Below are 12,532 nucleotides of genomic sequence, written 5' to 3' on the forward strand. Positions count from 1 at the left end.
ATACAAAGAAAATAAGGAATTGTTCACTCTCCCAGCCTGGTAAGAGATTAGAGAGCAGGAGAAAAAGCATGTGGAAAAGAGTTTTCTATGGCTGCGAGAAATTTTCTAGTCATTTCAAATATCTCCAATCTGTATGTGACATAAAATGGGATGCTGCCTTCACAGGGTAATCTGCATATTTTATGACTATAAATAGATAGTATTCTCAAGTGGGAAAACCAAGATTTAGATGGAGTGCTTAGACATTGAAACTTTCAGCCCAATTAATTGATTAAGTGAACTAATTTAATTTAACTCCAGTCATATTTTTCAGGAAAGGACTGCTACTTGGGCATTAACAATGAAAATGTGCTTCCACAGAAAGATTTCAATGTATCCCCAGTGGCGCTTTTATTCTTATCACAGAGAATTTAAAAAATAAGATAGATGATGTGTTGGTTTATAAAATGTTGATGGGTTAGAGACATTAGCCAGAGTGCCTTGTTTGTTATAGGCTGCATGTCTAATGTATGGGGGAAAGTTGGTGATCATTTTTTCTGGGAGTAAATCAGACTGGAAAAGAAAATGCAGTATGTGGAAGAACATAAGGATGAGGGGTTTTTTTAAGATAATTTACCTTGGTTTAGATTTGTGCCTTGCTCCTTGTTGAGGGAATTATCATTCCATTCCATTCATCCCAGTCTAGTTTATGGAGACAAATTGGAGAAGCAGCATGGCTTAGTGGAAAGAGCCTGAGCTTGGGAGTCAGAGGTCCTGAGTTCTAATTCTGGCTCCGCCACTTGTCTGGTGTGTGACCTTGGGCAAGTCACTTCACTTCTCTGGGCCTCAGTTACCTCATCTACAAAAATGGGGATTAAAAAATGTGAGCCCCAAGCGGGACGATCTGATTATCCTGTATCTACCCCTGTATCTACAGTGCTCTGCACATAGTAAGCGCTTAACAAATGCTGTTATCATTATTATTATCATTAACCTCTAGGATTTTTTAAAAATGGCATTTAGCACCTGCTGTGTGCCAGGCACCTGTTTTAAGCACTGAGGTAGATGCAAGGTAATCAAGTTTAGACACACACCCCCGTCCCACTTGAGGCGCACAGTCTTAATCCTCATTTTACGGATGAGGTAACTGAGGCCCAGAGAGGTTAAATGACTTGCCCAAGGTCATGCAAGCAGACATGTGGCTTGAATCTTACTCCAGTATTAGTTTCAAGGAATGAGGATATGATCAATCCCAGATGAAGAGATAAATTAGCATTATTGCAGGAACCTCGAGGGCACAGAGCTTGTCTACAAACTCTCTTGTACTTTCCCAAGCACTTAGTACAGTACTCTGCATACAGTATGTGTTCAATAAATAGTATTGTTTGATTATCATAGCCGTGTATATCATTGAGAAAACAGTCAAGTAATTTCTAATTGGTTTATTCTCATAGGAAGATATCGTTTTAAGATGTTTAGTAAGCGTGTTGTATGGAATGATGAATTCTGTACATTTTAAAATGGATTCTAAAACCATTCCAACCGAGGACTTCAAATATTGGATATTTAATACCGGTTGGAAAATCTGTTGGGAAATACCAGTTGGGGAAAACTGGGGACCCAGAAAGGTTTGCTGATCTCCGAGACTGTCAGAGTACATTTTGAGTTTGCCAATTTAGATAGAATCCAGGTGGTGTGAAACAGTTGACTTTTTTGGTCAATAATAGTTCAATGGACTCAGTTGAACTGAATTTCTGTCTAGGAATGAATAGAATTAAGATAATACAGCGACCCGGGAGCAGCTGCATCTTGGTCTAAAGGGGAAAATAAATCTTATAAAGATAAATGTTCTTGCCAGGGCAGTCCATGTGCTCAGCATCTTGCCAATTTGTGGTGCAAATAAAACCTTCATTGTATTTTGCAAATGTTGTCAGAATTTGTGATGAAGTAGAGATCGCCCTACATAAACCCTTCTCTCGGTAACTTCAAGAACTGAGGAGCAAAGTCACAGAGAAAGAGCTTTTGGCTCTGCAGGAGAGATTCTGCCCACACACACACCAGAACACTGGCCTGTGACCCCTCAAGGGAGAGGAACCATGTCTAATTCCCACCTGATTCTCTCCCAGCACTTAGTACAGTGCTCTGCACACAGGAAGCACTTAACAAATACTATTACTACTACTGCACTGGAAGTTGATGCACTGCAGCATTCCCTCTTGCTGCTGGGAACGACTCTATCTGCTCAGACAGTACAGACGGTATTGGGGTGACCACAGTAAATGGCATCTGGACTGGTGGGAATGATTCCCTCGCCTCGATGTTCTACAGCTGGTTTCATCTGGGACAACCATTTCATGCTTCTCTCCCCAAAGAACACTGAAGTAACTTCCAACAATGAGTCATTAGGCGTGAGTAAAGCCCAAAGCTGAGGACCCTTTAAGGACCTTCTTTTATTTTTTTTTAAGATATTTGTTAAGCGCTCACTCTGTGCCAAGTACCGTTCTAAGTGCCGGAGTAGACACAAGGTAATCACACGTGGATCGCACGGTCTTAATCCCCATTTTGCAGATGAAGTAACGGAAGCACAGAGAAGTTAAGTGACATGCCAAAGGTCACACAGCAGAAGAGTGGTGGAGCCGGGACTAGAACTCAGATCCTCCTGACTCCCAGGCCTGTTCTCTATCCACGAGGCCATGCTGCTTCACAGTAAATCCACAGTAAATAGGATTGATTGATTGGGGAGGTAATGAAAAAGGAAGCCAAGGACCTCAGCTCAAACTATGGCCTGATGCAATGTGCTGCAGCATTCACCATGATCAGATAGAATTTGGTCTGCCCACATTACGTGCTCAATAAATGCAATTAATTGAGGCCTGTGTATTTCGCTGCTATCTGGGCTGACTGTGAGATTGGATTTTTTATAAACTACTTAAGTCAGCTAATTAATGTAATCATTTTTCCACAGGACCTATTTTAATTTGTGGTTTGGTGGTAGAACATTCAGAAAAGCCTGTTGAAATTTTCAGTGAATAAATAATAACAATTAGCCCTTGGTGTTGATCGAGCAATAATGCGATAAAATGACCTTAGGAAGGAACTTGTAGTGAAGATACCAACGTAATTCTTTAAAGAATTTAGTCTTGTGAAAACTGTTAAATTTGTCCATGCTGGATTGTATGTATGTTTAGGAGTAGAAATGAAGATATTTATAAGTAAGTTTGAGATGCATCTACCAATTCTATTGTATTTTCTACCAAGTACATAGTACAGTGGCCTGCACTCAGTGAGCACTCTAAAAATGCCACTGATTGAGTGACTGATTGATAAATGTTGATCCTGGGGATCAGCATCAACGATGGAGCTTCCCAAGATGCTTCTATTCTGTTCAAAGGTATTTATTGATGGTTTACTGTGTGCAGAGCACTGTACTAAGCAGTGCAGTAGAGTAGGTAGGCATGATGTCTGTCCACGAGGGGCTTTCAGACTAGAGGGGAATAAAGACACATAAGAAATGGCCTAAAAGAAAGAAGGTAAATAGAAATTTGCACACTTCATGATTGAAACTATTTGTGACAATAATAATGATCATTATAATTATTAATAATAAAATAATTTTATTAAGTGCTCATTCTATGCCAAGCATTATATTAAGCACTGGAATAGGTGCAGGATAATCTAATCCAACACAATTCCTGTTCCACATGAGACTCATGGCCCAGAGGGGTGGGAGAAGCAGGGTTAAATTCTCATTTCATAGATTTGTAAACTGAGGTACAGAAAACTTAAGTGACTTGCCCAAGAACAAGCAGCAGGCAGATGACTGGTATTAGAACTCAAGCCCCCTCACCCAAATTCTTGGAATTTACACTTGGTCACACTGCTTCCCTGGACCAACCTTCTTAGAGTTCCACATGGTCTCCAGATTTAGGTAGAAAAATCATGATAGTTTAAATTGAAGGATCCTATAGCAGTAGAGCTGTACACAAGAAAAAGTGGAATAAGAAAAAAGTTTTATTTCTGACCGGGTACTATTTTGTTTTCAGAGTCACTGGAGGGGAACTTTTTGAGGACATAGTAGCGAGGGAATATTACAGTGAAGCTGATGCAAGGTAAGTGGCTTTTTTCTTGTAATTATGGTTTCACAGTCAACTTTTTTAAATGGTATTTAAGTACTTACTTTATGCCAGGCACTGTTCTAGGCTCTGAGGTAGATACGGGATAATCATGTTGGCCACAGACCATGTCCCGCATGGGGCTCACAGTCTTGATCCCCAGTTTACAGAGGAGATAACTGAGGCACAGAGAAGTTAAGTGACTTTCCCAGGGTCATGCAGCAGACAAGTGGCAGAGCTGGGATTAGAACCCAGATCCTTCTGACTCCCAGGCCCATGCTCTGACTCCTAAACCATGCTGCTGCTTTTCACAGGCAATCCCAGTACCAGCATAGTGTTTATTCAGATACCTGTGAAAATTGTAGTAACTGTGCTATTTGTTAGGGGCTCACTATGTGCCGGGCACTGTTTTAAGTCCTGGGGTGGATGCAAGCAAATCAGATTGGACACAGTCCCTGTCCCACATGGGGCTCCCAATCTTAACCCCCATTTTACAGATGAGGTAACTGAAGCCCAGAGAAGTTAAGTGACATGCCCACGGTCACGCAGCAGACAATGGAAGAGCCGAGATTAAATTAGCAAGAGCCTTCCGACTCCCGGGCCTCTGCACTATCCACTAGTCCCCACTGCTATAACTCCCCTTACTCTTTGTCATTATCTATGCCTCTTAATTGACATTTCTCTATTAAGGACTTAAGGCCTCCGGAATGGTTGATTTTGAAAAGAGACTTTCATTCATACACCGGTATTTATTGAGTACCTGCTGTATGTAGTGCATTTACCAGGCATGTGGGGTCATTTGATTACCGACAGAGTCCCAAACTGAATTGCTTTATCTTAAACATCTCCCAATCTAATAATATGTTTATGGCTGGAGCCTTGTCTTTCAAATTTACTGCAATGCTAAGATCAGTTAAAGCCCAGAGTTAAGCCTAACGAGAGCCTTGAGGCTTGGAACATTCTAGTCTTTTTGGGAGACAGTCCCATTTCTCATTCTTTTAAACGTTTCTCGGAGTCAGTGAAAAGTCAACATTTGTTTTAAATCAGAAAAATAGTTGTCATAAGGGCTAGATTTTTATAGCCAGTAACATCCAAATCCGTGCTTCGGCGCTTAATTGATAGTCTACAGCCTCCTTCATACTGATCTCTATCCAGGTATGTTTTCCACAGATGGAATTTCCTTTGATGATGGGAAGTTTCTGGATTAAAGAGTAGTCCATCATGGAAACAATGTTGAAATTTTATGTGTGGGTTCATATGCAGTAAAACCTCATTATTTTGAGTCACTTTAATCTGTAGTTACGATGAAGAGGGTAAACTGCTTCTCTCTACTGCCTCCCATTAATCTCCCGACTCCTACAAAGGGAAAGCATGTTTTGATTGAAAATAAGAAGTGAGTGAGGTCTAAAGCTCTGGTTGTGTATAACAAAACTTTAGTTGACCCTTTGAAGAGAATATACTGAGGCCATGAGAAATTCAGTGGTGAACAGACTCACAGTTTCACTGGCCATCCCAGTGGTTCTACAAATAGAGGTAGACACACACAGAGAAGACACACACACACACACCCCCACCCCACCAACACACACACCCAGAGTACTTCTTTCAAAGAAGAATTCTATTTATTTTTTTACTAATTCAATCTGGATTTATCCCTCCCCCATTTTGTCTTCTAAACACGGAGCTAATAGCTCTTTGTGGGCAGGGGACCTGTCTACCAACTCTGTTGTATTATACTCTCCCAAGCACTTAGTACAGTGCTCGGCACAGAGTAAGCACTCAATAAATACCATTGATCGATTGATGTAGCCCAAATGATTTATTTTTACCCTGTGTTGTGTACATGTGCATGTGCAGAAATAATACCTCAACCTTTTTATTCTCTATTCAGTTTCTATTCTGACTAGATGTTGTTGAGGAAATGTTCATTGCTTAGGGTGATCCTGAGGTTGCTTTGATCATCTTTAAAGTCATGGGGCTATGTAATTGAAACGTGCAAGATTTTTGTTTTCCTGGGAAGTCGGTGGAAACTTTTGTCATTTGTAATATGGTAAGTGGGTTGCCTGTTGCTTGGGTTGAAAAAAAAAAAAGTGAAGCCGCATATTAAACCATGTAGATTGCAATCAGATTGTTCATTTATATCAGAAAACTAGAAAAATTCTTACCGATCAATTTTATTCTGAACAAAAACTTTATCGAATGGCCAGTATTCACGTGGGTGGTTTTTTAAAAAAAGTTTTATGGCTTAGCATATGTAGAGATGGTCTGGGAGAGTTGGCTAAGAACAGTTCCAGACAACTATCACGTTTTTCAGAAGTGGTCGTCTATCCAAAGATCCCAAAGTTCGAACCTGTAAAATGAGTGAACCCAAGATTCAAGTTTATATCTGTTTTCGCGTCAAGACCTGGAGTCTGGATCAGGTGGTCAACCAGGTTTTTCGGTAGTTCTCACAGAAGAACCTCTCCCAATACTTGATTTGGAGAAGAAAATATGTGTACCGCAAAGACCCACTTAAAGTGTGATTTTAACCTCCCAGTGGAGAATGGGAGCATGCTTTAGCCCCACTGGGTAATTTAGAGCAGCAGTTTGACTTACTACATCGGCGGTTTGTCAGATACAACTGTTTTTGTCTTCTCAGCTATACAACAGAACAGCTGGGGTCAGTTGTGGTCCCACACTGTAGTCTGGGATCGATACTATATTGGCACAATTCAAATGGCAGAGGGCAGAGAACATGTCCACCAACTCTGTTGTACTCTCCCAAGCGCTTAGTAGAGTGCTCTGCAAACAGCAAGCACCGAATAAATACCATTGATTGATGGATAGTCGTGGCTTTGAATGCGAGATGAATATTAAAATCATCTTTGTTAAAATGTTGCATCGTGGTTTTAAAAGATCGGTGTAAGTGGTTTGTGTGCACCATCATTCAGTACATAGATTAGTGCAGAATTTAGGAGTGTGACATATTCAGCATTTGCTTGTGTTAATTGGTAGCTAATGCGATGTTCTAGATGCCGTTATTGATTAATTTTTTCAGAGTTTAATTAGGAAACTGTTTCAAACTTGCAAGGTTTTGACAAGGAGAGTATAAATTGCATATATAGACATAATGATAAACAAAAGTCTTCTCTTGCTCCAGTGGGCCCAAGAGAGCAAGTGCGTAATATTGATCTGCCCTCTCAGGCATTTTCTGCTGTATAATTTGGATTTTCCCTAGGCTGAGCTGCAGTGGGCCTATCCCTTGTGATGATGAAATACTGTATATGGTGTTTAGTAGCTGGATTGGCCTTCCTTTTAATGCTTTATGGAGAAAGGGGAAAAAAACCAAAACATTTGATTTCGGTTTTCAGATTGTTCCTTAGTTTTGTTTCATCTCATTTCTTCTTTTTCGTTTCATTTCTGTTCACCCTTCTGTCTCGATGCTGTTGTTCAATTGTGACCTCAGATTTTACAAGGCTTCTTTTGTATGAGAAATACAAATTTGCAATTTTTTGACTTTCTCAAGAATATTATTGTGGAAAGCCTTCATCAGCTTTTCCTTCGGAAAACAACTACTATTCAGCCTATAGTATTTATAAGTATGCACACATTAAACTCCAAAATGATTAAAGAAAAACACAACACATTTTTTGTCTGATATTGTCACAAAGTATATGTTAGATGTCTTTATTTTAGATCAAAAATGCCTTTATTCTGCATGGTTTGATTCCAGTTCAGTGTGAAGCTAAACAATTTGTGAAGAAATGTATTTTTCTTTTAACTTTTTTTTATTCACTATGATTATGTGCCTTTAAAATGTTCTCCCTTCCATTCTGCCCTTGTATCTTCGCAGTCATTGTATACAGCAGATTCTAGAAAGTGTAAATCATTGTCACCTAAATGGCATAGTTCACAGGGACCTGAAGGTCAGTATATGGAGCCCATAAGTTTGATTAAAAAAAAAAAAAGTTTTTCTGGAGAAGGGTAGAGGGTGGGAGGCTTAAAATTTTCCATTGCCTATCCCCTCTTCCCTCTCTTCCACAGATTGACTGTGACCAAATAATGCACGGTGTCTTTTTCCAATTCGCTCATCTACAGACCTAATATACATCATGGCAAAAGGGGGCAAGGAGTCCTTTTGAGAATGTAACCTTCCAAGGTTGTGGTTTGAAACGAATAAATTCAATTTTGATGATGTGGTTTTCGGGAAGGGAGAGCATTGGTCATTCAGCAAGCACCTGGCGACGCCTGCACTTGGCCTGTGATGTATGTCAGTCTGCAGATAAATACACCGACTTCTGAGACCATGGGTTGCAGTAGCAGACGACTGGACACATATTACTCCGACCGAGTATGCCAGATCCTCAGGCGAGAGATCATAATGGCTAACTAAATTAAAGAATGAGAAGTTAATCATTGACGTTAAGCAAAACATTACTTATGGTAATGGGGGTCAATTCCTCATTTGACAGGAAGCTTTTAGAAAAAACTTACAGTAAAGTGCTGGAGAAGGGAAATGGAAAAAAAATAAATGAACCTGTTAAATGTTCTTCCGAAGAGATTTGCAGGGATAGAATGGATGTGGGTTACTTTGAAAATCCATTTCTCCCGAAAGATGGTATCCTCAACCAGCTGAACTCCTCTATTAAATCCGGCGCGGTGAAAATTAAGTCCAAAATCCGGCAACCCAGAGCGAGGTGATAATGCTTCCCGAGAGACGGGCTGCTCCGCCTGAGGAGAATGGGTACTTTCTGGAGGTTGGGTAAGACGTGTCCGGTTGGTTGCTAGGTTTGCCCTTGAAGCCAGTGTCTGTGAGGGTATACAGACCCCCAGGGTAAGCTTGGAACTAACACACGCCCCCCCGGTCTTTGCATGCAGTCATTGCATTCAGCAGATCCTGGAGGCTGTGCTACACTGCCATCAGATGGGCGTAGTCCATCGGGACCTGAAGGTGAGTAAATGCCGCTGGAGTAGATGAGACGGCACTCACTTCCCAACTAGCGTTCAGCTGCACTTACGCTTGTGAAGGCAGAAGGTATGAGCAGTGCGGTCACCTGGGTTCATTCCAAGACTTTCCCCAAACACACGCCTTGACCGTACTCCGTTTCTGTACCCTTCATTTAAGGATCTTAAATAGCACCTTTTATCCCGTGGCGAAGAAAGGCATCGCCTCGCCCTTCCTCCTTTGAGCGAGCAGAGTCTGCGGTTTTGTTCTGGGTTGGCTTTCTTGAGGTGAGGTAACTCGGATGCCCTCTCTTCTTAGCCCCGACTTCTTAGAGAAGCAGCGTGGCTCAGTGGAAAGAGCCCGGGCTTGGGAGTCAGAGGTCATGGGTTCGAATTCCGGCTCTGCCACTTGGCAGCTGTGTGACTGTGGGCAAGTCACTTAACTTCTCTGTGCCGCAGTTACCTCATCTGTAAAATGGGGATTAACTGTGAGCCTCACGTGGGACAAGCTGATTACCCTGTATCTACCCTAGCGCTTAGAACAGTGCTCTGCGCATAGTAAGTGCTTAACAAATACCAACATTATTATTATTATTATTATTATTAGCGAGTGGTTGTTTGTAAACTGATACAACGTGGCCTAGTGGAAAGAGTACGGGCCTGGGACTCAGAGGACTGGATTCTAATCACAGCTCTGCCACTTGCCTGCTCTTTGACCTTGGGCAAGTCACTTAATGTCCCTGTTCCTCAGTTTCCTCATCTGTGAAACGGAGATTAGATACCCGTCCTCCTTCCGCTGTAGACTGGGAGACCCCTGGGGAACAGGGACTGGGTTTGACCTGACGAGCTTGTTATCTATCCCAGTGCCAAGTGCAGTGCTTGGCACATAGCAGGCGCTTAAGAAATATGACAGTTATTGGTTTTATATTAATGAATAAATATTAGAAAATGGGAGTGTAATTAAATTTATAAAATGATGCTAGTGATTAGATTGGCTAAACAGTCTGTGTAACTGTGCCCCCACAAAACTATGTGCTAGGCTGATACACATTATTTTTATACTTACCAAGTGCCAATCGCGTGGCTAAACTCTGTGATAAATACAAGATAATCAGATCAGAAATGATTCTTTTCTTCCACGGAGTTCGCAGTCTAAGAGAGAGGCAGAGCAAGTATTTGATTCCCATTTCACAAATAAGGAAACTGAGGCGAAGTGAGGTTGGGCAAATTGCCTAAATTTGCCCATAAAGCCAGGTGCGGAGCTGGGATTATAACGTGGCTTTTCTGACTCCCATTCCCATGATCTAGACTTTGTGTCTAAACTAGGGAACGTGTTCACTAATTCTATTTTATTGTACTCTCCCACACGCTTAGTGGAGTGCTCTGCACATAGTAAGTGCTCCATAAATAGCATTGATTGATTAAAACCAGAATAGTAGGTACAGATTGGGCCGCAAGGAAAATATGGTCCCTATATTCAAGGATCTTACACTCTATCAGGTGAATAGATCATTAAAATAAATTACGGGTAACGGAAGAAACTGATTATAAGGGTGTCACACACAAGTCTGGTGAGGGTAGAGTGAACACCAGTTGTCTAAATTCAACTAAACCCTATAGCCAGATGGGAAGTGATTCTGGAACCAGATCGGAGTGGGTTCAAATCATTTTTTCTCTCCCTAGCTCACTGGGAACAAATGAAAATTTACTTTCTGAAGTGTAATCAAAGTTCATGAGCACCAGGGAGACCTATGAGAAGGGAACAGGTAAAATTAGAAGCTACAGAGCAAGTGGTTCATTTCCAAGTGGAGAGATTTAAGAAACCATCTTCCGAGTTCCCATTGAAGCTGCTTTGTTTCAGGGTGGAATGTTTAATCCAGTGCTTAAAAGCATGTCTACATTTAGGCAGCCATTTGCAGCGTGACTGAGTGGAAAGAGCATGGGCTTGGGAGTCAGAGGTCATGAGTTCGAATCCCGGCTCTGCCACTTGTCAGCTCTGTGACTGTGGGCAAGTCACTTAACTTCTCTATGCCTCAGTTACCTCATCTGTCAAATGGGGATTAACTGTGAGCTTCACGTGGGGCAATCTGATTACCCTGTATCTACCCCAGCGCTTAGAACAGGGCTCTGCACATAGTAAGCGCTTAACAAATACCAAAATTATTATAAACACAGTATGCGCCCCAGGGTTTGTGCTGTTGGGCCAATATATGCACACCTTGGGTGAGCTGAAAGCCTGGGTTGTATGTCTTGTTAAACCCCGGTGTATGTGGTCTGGCTAAAAATCATAGAGCCTGAAGGGTGTGAGACTGCTTACTTTCCATACTACCCACTCTAGATGTCTAAAACGAAAAGAGAGCAGCAGAGTTTGTTTTCTCATTTACAGAGCATCAGAAAGCCATTCTCACTGTAGTGCTGCTTTTAAGCCACGTTCTTCATTCTCATATCAATATTTATTCAGTAATTGAGTCAGGCCACTAATCAGGACTCCAGCCTGCCTGGATGAGTAAAATTAAGACAAAGGAAAATATATTTTTTATTTTACAAATGTACTGCTTGAAAGGGTACACTGTGGCATCCAAACTTTGTGAGACTGTTGTTTTCCAAACCCAGCAAGGAAATGGATTCCAAATTGTTGAAGAAACAGTGAGGAGCAGGCATGACATCCATTTGGGAATTGCTTCTGCCCATAATTATGTTGGGCCCTTCTTTCCCTCTGTTTCCTGTTGGACATTCCCAAGAATAACTATTTTGAAGGGAAGAAGCTTTTCCATAGTTTTTTGATGGGAACCTTTTTTTTTTTTTTTTTGGAGGTATGAGAGTTTTTCTCTCTAGGTTTACGAGAACTAGCACAGAAATTGTTGGAAAAGAAAGACTCTTAGGAATGATGATTGCTTTTTTGAGCAGAAATGCCGTTGTCCTATTTTCATTCGTTCATTCATTCAGTCGTATTTACTGAGCACTTACCGTGTGCCACTGTACTAAGTGTTTGCAAAGTACAATCGGCAACGAACAGTCTCTTCCCAACAACGGGCTCAAAGTTCTGCTTTGGGTCTCCTCTCTCCAGGCCCCTTCACGCCTGTGGAAAAAGCCGAATGTATGTCTTTGACATTTATGAGATGGAAATAGTACTTTGGAATCATGATTTATATGTTTAAAGAAAAATTAAGGTAAAGTAGATCTTCAGGACACTATCTCAAGCACATTAATAATTCATATTAAAAAGGTTTCCTGAAATCGTTGGGAAAAATGAGCAGAACAACATTATATAATGTGCATTTCTGATGATGGAAAATTTTCAGTGTACTTTAAAAATTCAGTCTCTTGGACCATGTTAAATACCAGAATTCCCTACATCCTTTCCTTTTTCCATGCATGGGCTTCAAGCGTAGCGATGAGAATATTTCCATCATTTCTAAGGTTTTGTTTGAGCCAAAACATTCACTGGAGAGAGCGGGTCATTTATATGCTAGGTGGATAGTGATCATGCTCTTTAGAATGAACTGTGTTCTTGATTT

At 41.1% G+C, this 12,532-nt stretch overlaps 1 protein-coding gene across 11 annotated transcripts in view; it reads left to right on the forward strand.

Moving 5' to 3' along the window:
* The window catches only part of CAMK2D (calcium/calmodulin dependent protein kinase II delta), a 257,409-nt gene that overhangs the window by 170,307 nt on the left and 74,570 nt on the right, over window positions 1-12,532 (forward strand). For all 11 annotated transcript variants that reach the window (XM_007670171.3, XM_029077177.1, XM_029077180.1 and 8 more), the window contains exons 5-6: window positions 4,023-4,088; window positions 7,924-7,996. In XM_007670171.3, coding sequence (XP_007668361.3) covers window positions 4,023-4,088; window positions 7,924-7,996 — 139 coding nt within the window. The remainder of the gene's footprint in view (window positions 1-4,022; window positions 4,089-7,923; window positions 7,997-12,532) is intronic.

This window comes from Ornithorhynchus anatinus, chromosome 12, assembly GCF_004115215.2.
Source record: "Ornithorhynchus anatinus isolate Pmale09 chromosome 12, mOrnAna1.pri.v4, whole genome shotgun sequence".
Lineage (NCBI taxonomy): Eukaryota > Metazoa > Chordata > Mammalia > Monotremata > Ornithorhynchidae > Ornithorhynchus > Ornithorhynchus anatinus.